The sequence below is a fragment of the Heterocephalus glaber genome, unplaced genomic scaffold (assembly GCF_053883595.1).
Source record: "Heterocephalus glaber isolate CG9 unplaced genomic scaffold, H.glaber_assembly_v1.0 deba00001781, whole genome shotgun sequence".
In the NCBI taxonomy this organism is placed as follows: domain Eukaryota; kingdom Metazoa; phylum Chordata; class Mammalia; order Rodentia; family Bathyergidae; genus Heterocephalus; species Heterocephalus glaber.
The window spans coordinates 3,086,501-3,100,599 of record NW_028258467.1 but is presented as its reverse complement, the minus strand read 5'-3'; the positions used below and the strand labels follow the sequence as shown (position 1 = coordinate 3,100,599).

The window sequence follows — 14,099 nt, the reverse complement described above, 5'->3', positions numbered from 1 at the left end:
TCAGAAACCGCTGGGAGCGGTAGTTATTATTGCTGGTGTTTTTTTTTTTTTATTGCTGGTGTTTTTAGTGCTGTGATTGTTGACTGGGGGAGAGGCTGGAAACTAAGATGAGAACCTCAGGAGCGCGCCGGGAGACCAGCCTGACCTGGCAAGAGTGCAAGGAAGACCGTAGAGGCGGGGGGAGGGATGTGGGGCGGGGCCTCGGGCGTAGGTGGAAGGAAGGCGGAGCCACCAGAGCCCGCCCATTTCGCAAGGCCTACGGCCTAGATTGAGCAGGGGGCGGAGCCTGAGTACATCCCGCCCACTGTCGCCGCGGCCGCACCACAGGGCGAGGGATGGAGCTTTCTGACACCACTCCCGGCGCCCGCCCCTGCCTTCCTTATGGGGTATGGGGCGGAACTTATGGCCTCCTTGTCCTGAGGTGACGCTACCGAGCAGGGGCGGAGCCCGAGCAACCCGCCCCTCCCGCCCTTCTCCCAGGCAGACGGGGCGGCTCGGGGACTGAGCTTGGGCAGGATCCGCCCCCGCGGCAGGGGGGTGGGTGGGGGGGAGTTCGCCAGGGGCCCGCAGTGCGACGCGAGCGCGCGAGCGGGCGGCCCAGGACCCCGAGCGGGCGTAGCGCAGCAGACAGGCCGCAGTCGCCACCGGATCCCGCCCTGCTCACCGCCATGCCGTCCGTTGTCCCTGCCTGAGCCGCGGCGGTCGGCGAGCCGGCAGGCCTCTGGCCGCCGGGGCCATGCGCGCCCTGCGCTGACGATGCCGCCTGGCGCGCCCGCCCGGCTGGCGCTGGCCCTGGGCCTGGGCCTGTGGCTCGGGGGGCTGGCGGGGGCCCCCGGGCGCGGCTGCGGGCCGTGTGCGCCCCCTTGTCTCTGTGGCCCGGCGCCGGGAGCCGCCTGCCGCGTCAACTGCTCAGGCCGCGGGTTGCGGACGCTCGGGCCCGCGCTGCGCATCCCCGCGGACACCACCGCCCTGTGAGTATCCGGGCCTGGGCAGGCGGGCAGTTGCCATGGCTCCGGGCGGTGGGGAGAGCATCGCAGCGGGTCTAGGCCGCTCCCAGGGCGAGGCTCCGGCGCGGCGCGGTCGACCCGACTAAATAAGGAAAATCTGGGACCGCAGCCGGTTTGGCCGGGGTTGAGCGGGGGGAGGCCAGAAGTCCTGCTTCCTCTGACAACAGAAATCCCTAGCTGTGGGCTTCGAAGCGAACAGGAGCTGACAGTGTGTGGGGCGGGGCGGGAAGGTCTAGGTACGTGGAGAAAACACACGCTAGCTAGAAAGTAATTAGAGGTTAACTGGGATGTGGCCTGGGGCTTGAGGATTTTCTGAGAAGCGGTGTTTCTGTCAAGGTCCCAGAAGAGGGGCAGGTGTTAGATGGACGCTGTAGAATTGTCCTGTTGGTAAAGAAGGGTCAAGGGGTGGGGCCAAAGGAAGAGAGGAGGGAACCTGAGGTGTGAGGAAGGCAAGGTCTTGGACGTGGCCATGTGTGGCAACTGCAAGCGTGATGTAGAGGGCTGGGGAAGGGTGGGAAGTGGGCCGACAGACCAGCCAAGGTCTTGAAGGCCCTCAGGTGCTCTATTGCAGCGATATTCTGGGAACAGTGGGAGGGGTAAAACGCCCAAGGGACTGTCAGGTTTACACTGTGGAGGTAATAATAGTAGGCAGACTTTACTGAGAGAATCCCTGAGCCAGGCCTGTGCCAAAGCTCTTAGAGATAGTCACACTTGATTTCTTTGGAGTAGATACAGTTAAGACCTCAGTTTTGCAGTTGAGGAAAGTAGCTCTGGAGATGTGATGAGACTTGTTCAAGGTATCACAGCATGGACATGGTGATGGAGGATTGGACCTATGAGGTGTCAGGACCCAGGATTGGACTGAGATTGTAGATATTTGTTCCCGGGGCTGGGGAGAGTCTCAAGGCCTGCTAGTCCCAACTCCTTGTATTTCCTGGGCACTTCTAGGCACCTCAGGCCAGAGTCCCTCCTGGAATCTCCTGAGGGAGCTTGTAACATCCTGGACCTGTTAAATCTGGAGGAAGGCTCTGGTCTGCCTTTTGGTTTTGTAATGCTCCTCGGTGACTCCAGTGTGGAGCTGCCTTTAATAGGGAAGTCCTTTGTCCTTGGTGTGTTGCTTAATAGTCTTGGGGTAGCAAAGAGCAAGTTCTCAAGTTCTCCACGGCTAGCTGGGAACTGTGGTTGGGGGCCATTCTGGGCTTGTCATTGTGCTCCTTGACCACTGAAGCAACTGTGGCGCCACTGTCTCTTGGAGATGGGCCCCCTCCTGCCCGCCAGCAGTGCCCACAGAATTGCATCAGATCCACTCCACCCTTTGTTTCTGGATGCTGTGGGTGAGGGTATTCAGTCTCTGCCAACTGGTTGCTCTTAGAGTCAGGCCTGGCTCATCTGGGTTGTTCCCATATCCCCAGGCCCTGGTGGGTCCCTGCTAGCCTCCCAGGAGCTATCCAGGAAATAAAGGATGAGGGGTCTGTAGCACTATCCACTCTCAGGCTGTTGTTTTGTGTGCCCCCTTAAGCTCTGACGGGCTTTGGTAAGTGAGTTTTCTGGGAGCTGGTAGCCTGGTCTGGCCTGAGGCAGCAGGATTTTTAGAGTGCTGGCCCCTCTCAGTGTGTGATAGGACATCAGGGTGACCTCACATGGAGAGATGGGTGAGGAATGGAGGAGACTGCACATTCTTCTTTCTACCCTCAAGGCTGCTTCTGAAACATTTCCAGAGATGAGGGGGACACATAGGAAACTGAAGCCTTAGGGGAGGTGTTGAGATCCCCTTGCTGGTCCTCCAGGCTACCATCTATATGTTCAATGGGGTTTTTTTGTTTTTTGTTTTTCTGATACCGGTGATTGAACTCAGGATCTTGTGCTTGCCAGGTAGGCATGGCACCACTGAGCTACACCTCCAACTCTGTTCAGTGGGTTTTTAACCCAGGAAACTCCCCAGGGAGGCAGTTGGGACTTCTCCAAGGGAGAGGCCATGGACACATGGCAGCCTCCCACATAGGTTTAGGTGCCCTGGGAGTGTTGGCTTCTCCTGTCACCAGGAGTCCCCTCTCTAGGGGGCTTGGGCACCTCTGTTTGTGGCTCCTTGGCCAGCCTGATGTGAAGTAGAACAGATGGGAGGATGGCTTGGGCTTCAACACTACAGCCTTCCAGTCTTTCTTGGGTTAAAATGATGCTGCTGTGAGGTGGCAGATTGGCAGATGACATTATTGGCAAAATGTTGCTGCTGCACTATTTTTGAAGTTTTGCTATGGAGAATTTAAAGCTTCCTTATAGAGAAAAGTAGGCAAAACAAGGTGATGAATCTCACCTCCTCTCCCATATCAACTCTCCTCCATGTTTTGAATAATTTCCAGAATTCTGGTTTTTAATCTGTGAGCATCTTGAAGTGTATCACAACTCCCTAAGCACACCTAAAACTCATTGTTATGCCATTTTATTTCTTCTTAGCTCAGTAAATGTCCAGTGTGTTCAAGTTTTCATTTTGTTTTTTTGGTAGTTTGAATTAGAGTCTCAATAAAGTAGTGTGCACAATGTAATTAGCTGATGCCTTTTAAGTCTCTGTTGATGGTTATGCTCCTTCTCCACCTCTCTTTCCCCTTCTGGAATTTATTGAATAAACTGGCTTCTGTGACCCTGGGTTCCCAGTTGTCTCTGAGCTGTCACTTTGCAGTGCTTTTGGGTGTGTTTCTGTCCTCTCCATCTCTGTAAGTTGGGAGTTGGATATTTGTGTGGGTAGTTACACGTCAAGTGCTCTGGAGCCTCTTGTGGCCAGTGGCTACAACATGAACATTCTGTCATTGCAGAAGGCTCTTCTGGATGGCGCTACTCTAGATGTAAGCAATTGACCAGCTTCAGCTTTGATTGCTTTGGGGGATCACTTCTTGGGAGGCTTGTGGCTCTAATTTTGGCCAGGGGCTTACCTTTGCTTATTGTCTTGTGAATGTTTTGGGAGTTGAATGAAGCACATACTAGGGACTCAGTACTTTGTTCACTGGTTTTAAATATAGGACCTTTAGAGTGTTTTGTTTGTGAGAGTATTTAGGGCCTTGTCCTTTCTTGCCTGGACTTCTTAATAACAGGAGATTGGTGGGAGTAGGTTTAGCACTAGGTGTCTGTGTCCTGGATAGAGGTGTGAGAGAAGGCAGGCATCTGTGCACGGAGCCCAGGGCTTGGTGGGGGCCAGCTTGGGCCTAATGTATTAGATTGCACCTGCCACGTGCATTGCTGTTTCAGGGGCAGCAGAGTTCTTCTGGGGCCTGAGAGCCAGGACTATGGATTGTCACTGAAGCTTGAGGGATTTCTGCTCAGCTGTGAGCCTCCATGAGCCTTCACCAGATGGAGGGCCCAGCTGTGGCTTGTCCAGCCCTGTATCAGGGGTCCGTGAGACCATTGCTGGGCTCAGTTCTCATGGAAGAGGCCACATTAAACTGACATGGATTCTACAAAGACAAAGACAGATGATAGGGAAGGGGCCTGGAAGGACCTCAGTGGCAGGTGACATTGAAGTCAAGACTCAAAGCTTGTATAGGAGCTGCCCAGGGCCCAGAAGAGCATTCTAGGCAAGAGAACAGCTGCATGAAGTCCCTAAGGCATGAGGTGGTAGAGCAGCAGAAGGTAGGGTGTTTATGGGGAGAGAAGATGGGGAGGGCATTAAAAGGTCTAGAAGAGAAACAGCATGACCAGCACCTTCTAGAAGGAACCCTAGCTGCTTTGTGGAGTTGCAGGGGAGGATTGCACCCTGCAAGTGCTGCTGGCTGGCCCTCTGGGTTCTGAGCTTTGCCTCACACATGTTGTCACCTTTGAGAATTCAGAACAGAATGTGAAAGGTAACATTAGTTTCTTAGCTTGCCAGAAATGAGAACAACAATGAACTTCTATATTTGGTTGCCAAGTGGAAGAAGGAGAACGGTGCTTATTTTCTAGGCAAGGGAAATATCTCAAGTATAGCCTGCCTTCCTCTGCAACACTTGGAGACCTGAATAGATGCACCCCAGAACCTCTGCACCCTGCAAACCCCCAGGAGCTGGTGGCCTGCAGGAGCACATGAGCATCATGCTGCAAGAATGTTTCTGAGGATAAGAAACATGTGCAGATCATCCACCTGACATGGGACTTGTGTCCAGAACATACAGAGAACTCTTAGTTCTCAGTTACAAAACAAATGGCCCTGACTGGGCGGGGCAATGCATGCCTGTAATCTCAGTACTTGGGAGGCTGAGGCAGGAGAATCATTGCAAATTAGAAGCCAGCCTGGGCTGCATAGTAAGTTCAAGGCCAGCCTGAGCTACATAGTGAGACCCTGTCTCAAAAAACCAAAACAAACAAAAACCCAAATGGCTCTGTAAAAAATGGAGAAAGGGGCCAGGGATTTAGCTCAGTGGTTTCGCTGCCTGTTGCACAAGCACAAGGACCCGAGTTTGATCCCCAGTACCAAAAAAAAAAAAATACAAAAACCGAAAATGGAGAAAGGACCTGAACAGACATTTTTCCACAGAAGAAACACCACTGGCCAACAACCATAGGAAAAGATGCTCATTGTTGGTACGTCATTAGGGAAATGCAAATCAAAACCACAGTGAGACACCACTCCATACCCACTAGGATGCGGTTGTCAAAAAGAATCACAAATGTTGCTGAGGCTGGGGAGAAATGAGAAGCCATATCCTTTCCTGAGAGGGCTGTGAAGTGGTACAGCTCTGTGGAAAAGTGCGTGGCAGCTCCTCAAATGATCACATGTGGAGTTTTGTAGGACTCTGCTTCTCCACTCCTGGGTATATACCCAAGAAAAATTAAAATAATGTCACGCGAAGATACACTCATTTACCATTGCATTATTTACAGTACCTGGGTGGTGGAAACACCCTAAAAGTTTTCTTTGTTTTTTTTGAGACAGAGTCTCATTATGTAGCCAGGCTGCCCTTGAACTCACTATGTAGCACAGGCTGGCCTCGAACTTGTGGTGATCCTCCTGCCTCAGCCTCCTGAGTGCTGGGATTACAGTTGTGCTCTACCATGCCTGCCTAACACCCCAAAAGTTTGTCAACAATGAGTGGGAACACCGGGGTGCGCCATGCAGATTCGGGGTATGTTCATCCTGGTATGGTGGAAGCAGCAATACATGGGGAGGGCATGTAGGGGCTGAGAACATGGTGCTCGATGAAGTAGTTACTCCAGAGGCCACATGTCCTATGACTCCTTTAATGTGAAAAGTCTGGAATAGACAAATTCACAGAGACAGAAAACAGATTAAATGGTTGCCGATAGTGGGGGAAGGGTAGGATGGTGAGGGGGTGATGGCCAAAGAAGATGGGGTTTCTTTTTGGGATGATGAAAATGTCCTGAAATTAGATAGTGGTGATGGTTGTACAACTTTTTGGATATATTGAAAACTGCTGCATTGTATATCTTCAAAGGGTAAACTTTCTGGTGTGTGAATTATATCTGAATTTTAAAATTCTCTGAAGGGACTACCAAGGAGCTATAGGCCCCTGCTGCCTCCTTGTCCTCTGTGGTACCTTATACTGAATCCTGTGCTAAGCCCTTTATGTCCTTTCATAGGCATTTTACTGTGGTACTGTGGGGCTGGAGCCATTCTTGGTCCCATTTTACTGACCAGGAAACTGAGCTTACCAGAGGTTGATTCACTTCCTAAGGGGCACATAGCCAGTGAGTTGTGGCAGAGGTGATGAGATCAGCATGCTCTGGTGCAGGACTCTCCCCTATCCCCAACTACATGCAGTATCCTGGTTTGTAGGTTGCCAGGGAGAGGTGACAATGGAGCCTCCTGGAGTGCACCTGTGGTGTGTTTGAAGAATTTGTTGAGCGACCTAGGGGCTGCCGAGGCTCTTTGCCCATGCCTTCCCACTAGTTTCCCCTGGACTCTCCAGCCGTCTCTGCTCTGGTCCTGGATAGTTTCCTTTTAGCTTCCAGAGGGAGGTGTGGGGACTTGGTGTCAGACCTGTGTTCATATCTCAGGTCCTCCACTTCCTGTATGATGTTGGCCTTGTTATTAGCCTCTCTGAGCATCAGTTTCCTTGTCTGTAAAATGGGCACCATGGCTACATGCATCTTACAGAGTTGAAGGACCTCAGAGTTAAGGCTATGTCATTCATCAACAAGACTCAGTCACTGGCAAGCCCAATAATCATAGCCATTGTTCAGGTGGCCTCCTTGATTCTCCTCTCTATGGTCTCTGGGGGCCCATTGCCTTGTCCTTAGCTATCAGCCACCAAGAGCCAGACCCCAGGGCCTGCCCTGCTGGGGGGAGGTGGAACACAAGAGCCTAAGGATGAGACGTGCACGGATCAGATGCTGTGGCAGATGGGGGAAGAACAGATCAGTCTGAGTAGGCAGACTCCTATACGTGCCTCAGCACCTAGCTCAAGAATCAAGAAGCCCAAAAGTTTAGAAGTCTTCCTGTCTTCCCTGGTCTGATCTGAGAGGTGCCTTCAGTGCAAAGGCTGTGGGCATTCATGAGGCCTGTCATATTTCCTCTTCTTCTTCTTCTTTTTTTTTCTTTTCTCTGAGATGAGGTCTTGCTAGGTAGGTCAGGTTGGCCATAAACTTACTGTGAACCAAGGCTGATCCTTCTGCCTCAGCCTCCCAAGTGTTCTTTTTTTTCTTTTTTTTTTGTATCAGGGATTGAACTCAGGACCTTGCGCTTGTGAGGCAGGCTCTGGAACCACTGAGCTAAATCCCCGACCCCAAGTGTTGAGATTATAGGTGTGCACTACCACACCTGGCTTGGTCTCACCTCTTGAGTGCTGAGACTATTGGCACACACACAGCACTTGGTTTCCTGCTTGTTTTTATCTCAGCTTTTATGTTTTCTGATGCATTCAAATGTGTGTGACAGTGAAGTTATGTGGAGTAGGCAACATGCAGTGCACAACCTCCCATTTTACCTCTTCGTTTTTTCCTGAATAATGATGATTTGTCTGTCTCCTGTACTCTGCTCAGTATCCCTGCTTATGACAGTATGTTGCCCTGCTGCCAGCCTTGGCCATCATACATGTACTGGCAGATCTTTGTGCAAGTGTCTCTGGTGGATGTTGCTGAGTCTTTGGGAGCGTTTTGGGAGGTTGTACTAAGTGTATGTGAGCCTCATTTCTACCCCTTCCAGATCCTCTAGAGACTCTTCTATGGTTTTTCTCTCTAAAGCTTGAGATCAGGGTGTCGTCCCATGGACTTCTCATGGAGCCTTCTCCTCCCTCCCACTGCCCAATGTGTGGGCATATCTTAGGTCACCATCTTGAGACAGCTGTGTGGCTAATGCCAAATGTGGGTCCCACCTCTGCCAACCCCTCCCTGGGCTTCCCCCAGGACTGGTGGACATGCCTGCTGCTGCTTTTACCCTTCCACCCTGGGGTGTTTCTGCCAAATAGGCAGGATGCAAAGAGACCCCAGCTCCTGAGGGAGAGTCTGTCTGGGATTGGTTTCCACTGAGGAGGCCATTTTGGATGGAGATGCACATTTTCCTCTTTGGAACACTGTGGCGGCAGCCAGCGCCAGCAGCCAGCGCCAGCAGCCGGAGCCCAGACGGCTGCCTGCCTAGCATTCTGGAATGAAAACATCCCGCTTCTGCCGCAGCAGCCGTCTGGGGTGGCGGCCGTCTGGGCTCGACAATCCTCCTGACCTAGCCAGGCGTGGGCGCAGTAGTGGGGCGTGCATCCCCCTGCAGGATGGGGTGCAGCTGGAAAATGCAGCTCATGTCCTTTCTGGAACACCTCGTTCTCTCTTGCTTGGCAGCCATCTTTTCCAGGGGGCCCCACTGTGCCTGGGTAACAGTGCCAGGGAGAGGGGCTGCACATGGAAGCCAAGGGGGAGGGCTTCTTTTCTCCCAGCCCTGGTGGAGCATTGACCCCAGCTCTAGCAGCTCCCTGCTCTGGAGACAGGTTGGATCCTATGAGGCTGCATTGGAAGGGCTTTGTCCCTAGGTCCTCCTAGGGCAGAAGCCAGCTCTTCCTTCTGCTTGCAGTATTCGCAAGGGTTAGAGCCAGGAAGTGTGTCACAGTTGTGGGAGTGGAGTGGGCTCAAGGGTCCTGAGGCTCCATGCTGCTTCATAGCTCTGGGTGGGCAGGTTAATGCCATTGGCCATACCTGAAAGCTGAGTGAATAATGGGAGTAATGAGAATACCAGCTGGCCTAGTGTTCCTGCCCACAGCAGAGGACTGAAGCCCCTGAAAAGCAAGGATCCCCAACTTTCTCCTTGGACAACCTAGGTCTGCTGGGCACCCCTGGACTTCTCTAGGGTGACGTAGGGGTAGAGGCAGGTCTCCCTGAGCCTCAGGGTTCCTGTCTGGAGAATAGGCTGGTGCTGTGCTGCCCTCTTGGATGTGATGGGATATGACCCACAGGCAGTCCTAGTGCTGAGCTGCTGTGAGTCAGGGTACCAAGAGGAGTTTGGAAGGTCTCTCAGCATTGATCCTTTTTCTACCCTTCCCCTGTAAGGGAGGCTCCAGGATTCCAGCTGCAGATGAGGGGGTGGGCCTAGCTGTCCACCCTAGTTCTGTTAATGCCTGGACAAGTGGGTGGCTCTTGGGACAGCACTCTCTGGGGCTGTGGTGTGTTTTTCCCTCACAGTGCAGGAAGCGCCCCCCCCCCCCCCCCGCCATCCATGCGCACTCCCCACACTTCCTTTGGCTCTGATGCTGGAGCCTCTCATCCCTGCCTGTGGGTCCCAGGAGGATTCTAGGTGGGCTATGTCACTATCCCTCATCTCATCATGGTGATAGATAGTTCAGCTGGGGGGCAGGGCTCTGTAGGACAGGCAGACCCCACAGAATGCCCTGTGACATGTGGGGATCTTTCTGCTCCCCTGTCCTAGCCTTGGGACTGAGACCTTTAGGTCCCAACCCAGGTTGTCCTTTCTCTCTTGTCTCAAAGGCTGGGCCCCTGCTGCTTGCTGAGCCCTGGTTTGGAGCCAGGTGGGAGGTGGGCATCGGAGTGCAGAGCAGGGGTGGGTCTGGCTGGCCTCCTGCCCCTTTTTCCCTGGAAATGCAAGGTGGGTGTAGCCTAGGACCCCCCCCGCATTGTTCTCTGCATGTTTTTCTTCAACTCTGTCTCTTGAACTTGAATTCATTAATTTAAACATCATTTCCGGGGCTCCAAGCCAGCCTCACTCGCCATAAATAGAAGAGAACAAAATCAAAGAAAGCAAAGGGAAAGAGGCAGAGCGAGGGTGTTCTGGCGCAGCTGCTGGGCTCCTGAAAGGAAAGTGCATTAGTGCTGAAAGGTTCTGTGGTGAGGCCAGCAGAGACCGTTCCTCCCTTCTCTCCTCTGCCAGGCTGAGCAGGGGAGGCCCTTACTATGGCCTCTCTTTGCCTCTACCATGGCTCTGACTCCTGGAGGGATATTTCCAGGTGCTCAGCTGAGCTGAGGAGAGCCTGTTTCCACCAGGGAGCTGATGGGGCAGGCTGGCTTGGCCAGGGATGGGGACCCCCAACCACCTTGCTGTCCTGGTTGCTGGAGAGAGGAGGCTGGCTCTGGAGGAGTGGGTTACATAATGTCCGCAGACGGCCCCTCAGCCTTCTCCTGAGCCCAGTTTCCAGTACGGCGGCCAGTGCGGGGCGGGGGTGCTGGGCCTGGCACTTGGCTCTCTGCTGACCACATGCTTCTGGAATGTGCAGATGTTTCCTTGGGGGCTCCAGCTGGCCCACACACCTCTTCTAGCATCTGGATTGGGGAGTGGGCATCCTCACCACTCCCCACCTCAGCAGAGCAGGCAACTGAGGCCATTCAGCTGCAGGTCAGGGTCAGGCTTGTCTGAGGTCTGTTTTTGCAGCTCTAGAATGGAGGTGTCCTTGGACCTGTCCAGTGCTTGAAGCATGTATAGTGGCCCTCTTTGGCTTCCCATTGCACAACCCAGTGCACACCTTCAAACACTTGGCCATTCCCTCTCCAGCAAGCCACCCTTGAGACTACCTGCCTACCCCTGCTGTGTGGCCTAGAGGTAAGCCCTGTGTGGGTAGGAAAATTGGGAGCCAGACCCTGAGACATTCCTGGGTGGTGTACATACTCCCAAGTGGGAAGCCCACTTGCCATGTCAGGTGTACCCAATATGTGCAGTGTGATGCCTAGCCCCAGTGGCACCAGGTGTCCCTCCTTAGAATGTTTGATCTGAAAGGCAAGGGGAGGAGAAGGAGGGTGTTGGTATATGAGGTACAATGGGATCTTCACCCCTCTCAGCACACTTGGCCAGTTTGCAACAGGCAGAGAGGACAGTCAGAAGGAGTTCTCACACCTCTGTCACAGACTGTGGAGTTAGTGCCTGAGTGCCTTAGGCAGTGGGGAGCAGGCCTACCAGGGATGTGAAATGTTTTCTCTCTTTTTTTTTTTTGTTTTTGAGACAGGGTCTCGGTGTATAGGTCAAGCTGGCCTTGAGCTCATGGCAGTCCACCTGCCTCAGTGTTCCATATACTAGGATTATAGTCATGCACCACCATACCCATGTGACATGTGTCTCTTAGTGCCACGGTCATCTGCCTGCCTGTATGTGATTCCCCAGTCCCCTTGCCCCCATCCTGAGCTGGCCTGCTCAATTTTGGCTGCAAGGTCCCTGGAAGCTACTGGTTTAGGCATTAGAGCTCAGAGGGTCCAACTGGACCCCACTTGGCCCAGACGTCTTTGGGGTACCCCTGCTAGGCTGCTGGCTTTCCTCCTGATAAGGGGTGAGCGGCTATGGGACAGCTGCCACCTGACTCTCCTTGGTGCTCCTGCTTCTGTGTCCTTTCTGTCAGGGGACCTAGTGCCTGCTGCATCAACTCCCTGATCCTTGCAGAAACCTAGAGTGTGGGGGCCAAGGCATCAGGCTATGATGACATCACTTGGGGATATGAAGGAAGCCCAAGGCACTGGGAAATGAGGCTAGTCAGGGTTTGATGTTCACCCAGAACTGTGATGGCAGCAGCAAATGCAGATATGGAAAGCTGTTGTTCAGGGTCTTGTGTCTATGGGCAGCAGGGCTGGTTGATGACTCCTGGGTACTTCTCTAATGTCCCTGGTGTCCACCTGCAGTTTACATTACCATATCCTGTCCATGTAGATGCTCCTACCCTGGGGATATGGGCCAAGGTATAGCATCTGGCTTTTGTCCAGGCTCTGTTTTGTCCTAGACTGGGGTGACTGACCAAGCAGGGTCCCAGACCCTCTTTGCTTTTCTGTGCCACAGCCATGGCCTAGGCAGGTTCTGGAGAAAAATCCCTGGTGGTAGGGGAGTTTCTTGGGTGAGAAACTTTGGGTGCACTACCACTGAACTGGTCTCAGTGGAGAACCAGTCGGGAGGGGTGGTAGTGTCCTGACATCAGGACAGGTTGCTGGGGCTCTAAGGCTGACCTTTCCCCCTACCCTGCTTTCTCAGATAACCCCCAGAAGCTGCCACTCAGGATGAACTTTCCAGAAAGCAGGATGTGGAAGAACACTTGGGGTTCTTCCTCTTTTTGTTTATAGGAGACTGGGCCAGAAGTTTCCTGGTGCTGCCCAGTCCCCTGGTCGAGCTTCTGGTCTCTAGTTCACCTTCCTTCCCAGGACCATTGCTGCTCAGCCCCACAGCCTGCTTCCCCTGAAAGTACAGATTCCTTTGACATCACTGCAGCCACTGAGAAATCTCTGCTTAGGTCTGTCTGCAGTTGGTCTATCTGGCACAACCATTGCTATAGCCTCTCCTGTGGGAGCTCAGATAGGAGTGGCAAGATGTGGCCAGCAGAAGCCAGGGCATTGTCCAGGAAGATGCTGGGTTGGGTGGCCTGGACTGTGCTAGGGCTGGGAAAGGGTGGAGGCAGACTCTATTTCCTGACCCCTGGCTTCAGCAGCTGGGTGGCTATTTTTGGGAAGACCTGGGCTAGTGAGAAGCACCAAGTGCAGTCTTGTGTGGTGAATGGTGATCCCTACCTAGGAGAGCAGAAGGTCTGTGAGTGGGGGTGGGTTGGGGATCCAGGCTGCATGGGTTGGAGACTGTAGGGTGATAGCAGATTGGGCAGGACCAAGAAGTGTCCACTGAGTCAGAGTAGTCCAGAGAACCCCATCCTAGTGGCCCCACTGAGTCTGGGGGTTAGGAATAATGGATAGAAAGAATGCCAGAAGGTAGACAGCAGGGGTGACCATGGCCCTTGCCTCCACCAGGGATTCTCAAGGAGGTGGGGTTGGTGGGTAGAGTGGAACACCTCAAAGGTGGACCATGCTGCCTAGAAAGGCCTAGTGGGATAGTCATCCAGTTTCATGGGGGTGGAGCACATGGGTCACTTCCATCCATGTACCCTGAGCTGGGGACTGATTTCTAACATGCTCACAACTTAGATAAAAAGTGTTATTGTGGGTTGTTTTTGTTGGTATTTCTCTAAATACTATGAAGATTGAGTATTCCTTCCACGTCTGTGACCATTTATACTTTTATTAATTGCATTTTTGCATTTAGCCCATTTTTTTCTTTTTTTCTCTTTTGTGGTAATTTGGATTGGATTTAAGGCTTCATGCTTAAATTTTGAGACAGGGTCTCATTAAATTGCCCAAACTGACCTTGAATTTCTAATCTTCCTGCCTCAGTCTCCTGAGTATCTGGGATTACAGGGTTGTGCCATCATGCCCAGCTCTTCCTTTTTTAAAAAATGGAGTAGTGGCTTTTGCTTCATGGTTTAATGTTCGTAGCAAGAGTAATATTGGTCTTTAGTCAATAATCCAAATTACTAGTACTTTTCCCAGCTCGTAGTGCTTTTTTTTTGGATTTGTTTGTTTTGAGACAGTCTTACAATGTTGCTAAGGCTTGTATAGAACTCTTGGGCTTAAGGAATCCTCCTGCCTCAGCCTCCTGAGCAGCTAGGACTGTAGGTATATGTCATTGTGACTGGCGCCATCCAGCCTGTTGTTTGTTTTCAGGTTTTATTTATAATATTTTTTGTGGAGGTTGAATGTTTTTGGTGTTTGCTTACTTGCTTACTTGTTTGTTTATTGTGGTACTGGAAATTAAACCCAGGGCCTTTGCACTGAACTACACCCCCAGCCTATTTTATTTTATTTTGAGACAAGGTCTTGCTAAGTTGCTAAATTGCCCAGGGTGAGCTTGAACTCATAATCCTTCTGCCTCAGCTTCTCAGA

General features: G+C 52.4%; 1 protein-coding gene across 10 annotated transcripts in view; it reads left to right on the top strand.

Annotated features, from left to right (window-relative positions):
• The first annotated feature begins 487 nt into the window (after positions 1-487).
• Positions 488-14,099, top strand: part of Pkd1 (polycystin 1, transient receptor potential channel interacting) — a 48,490-nt gene continuing 34,878 nt past the window's right edge. For 9 of the 10 annotated variants that reach the window (XM_021251306.2, XM_004873657.3, XM_087202762.1 and 6 more), the window contains exon 1: positions 488-971. In XM_021251306.2, coding sequence (XP_021106965.1) covers positions 757-971 — 215 coding nt within the window. In that variant the 5' untranslated portion in view covers positions 488-756. The remainder of the gene's footprint in view (positions 972-14,099) is intronic. The other variant, XM_087202761.1, reaches the window with a different exon arrangement.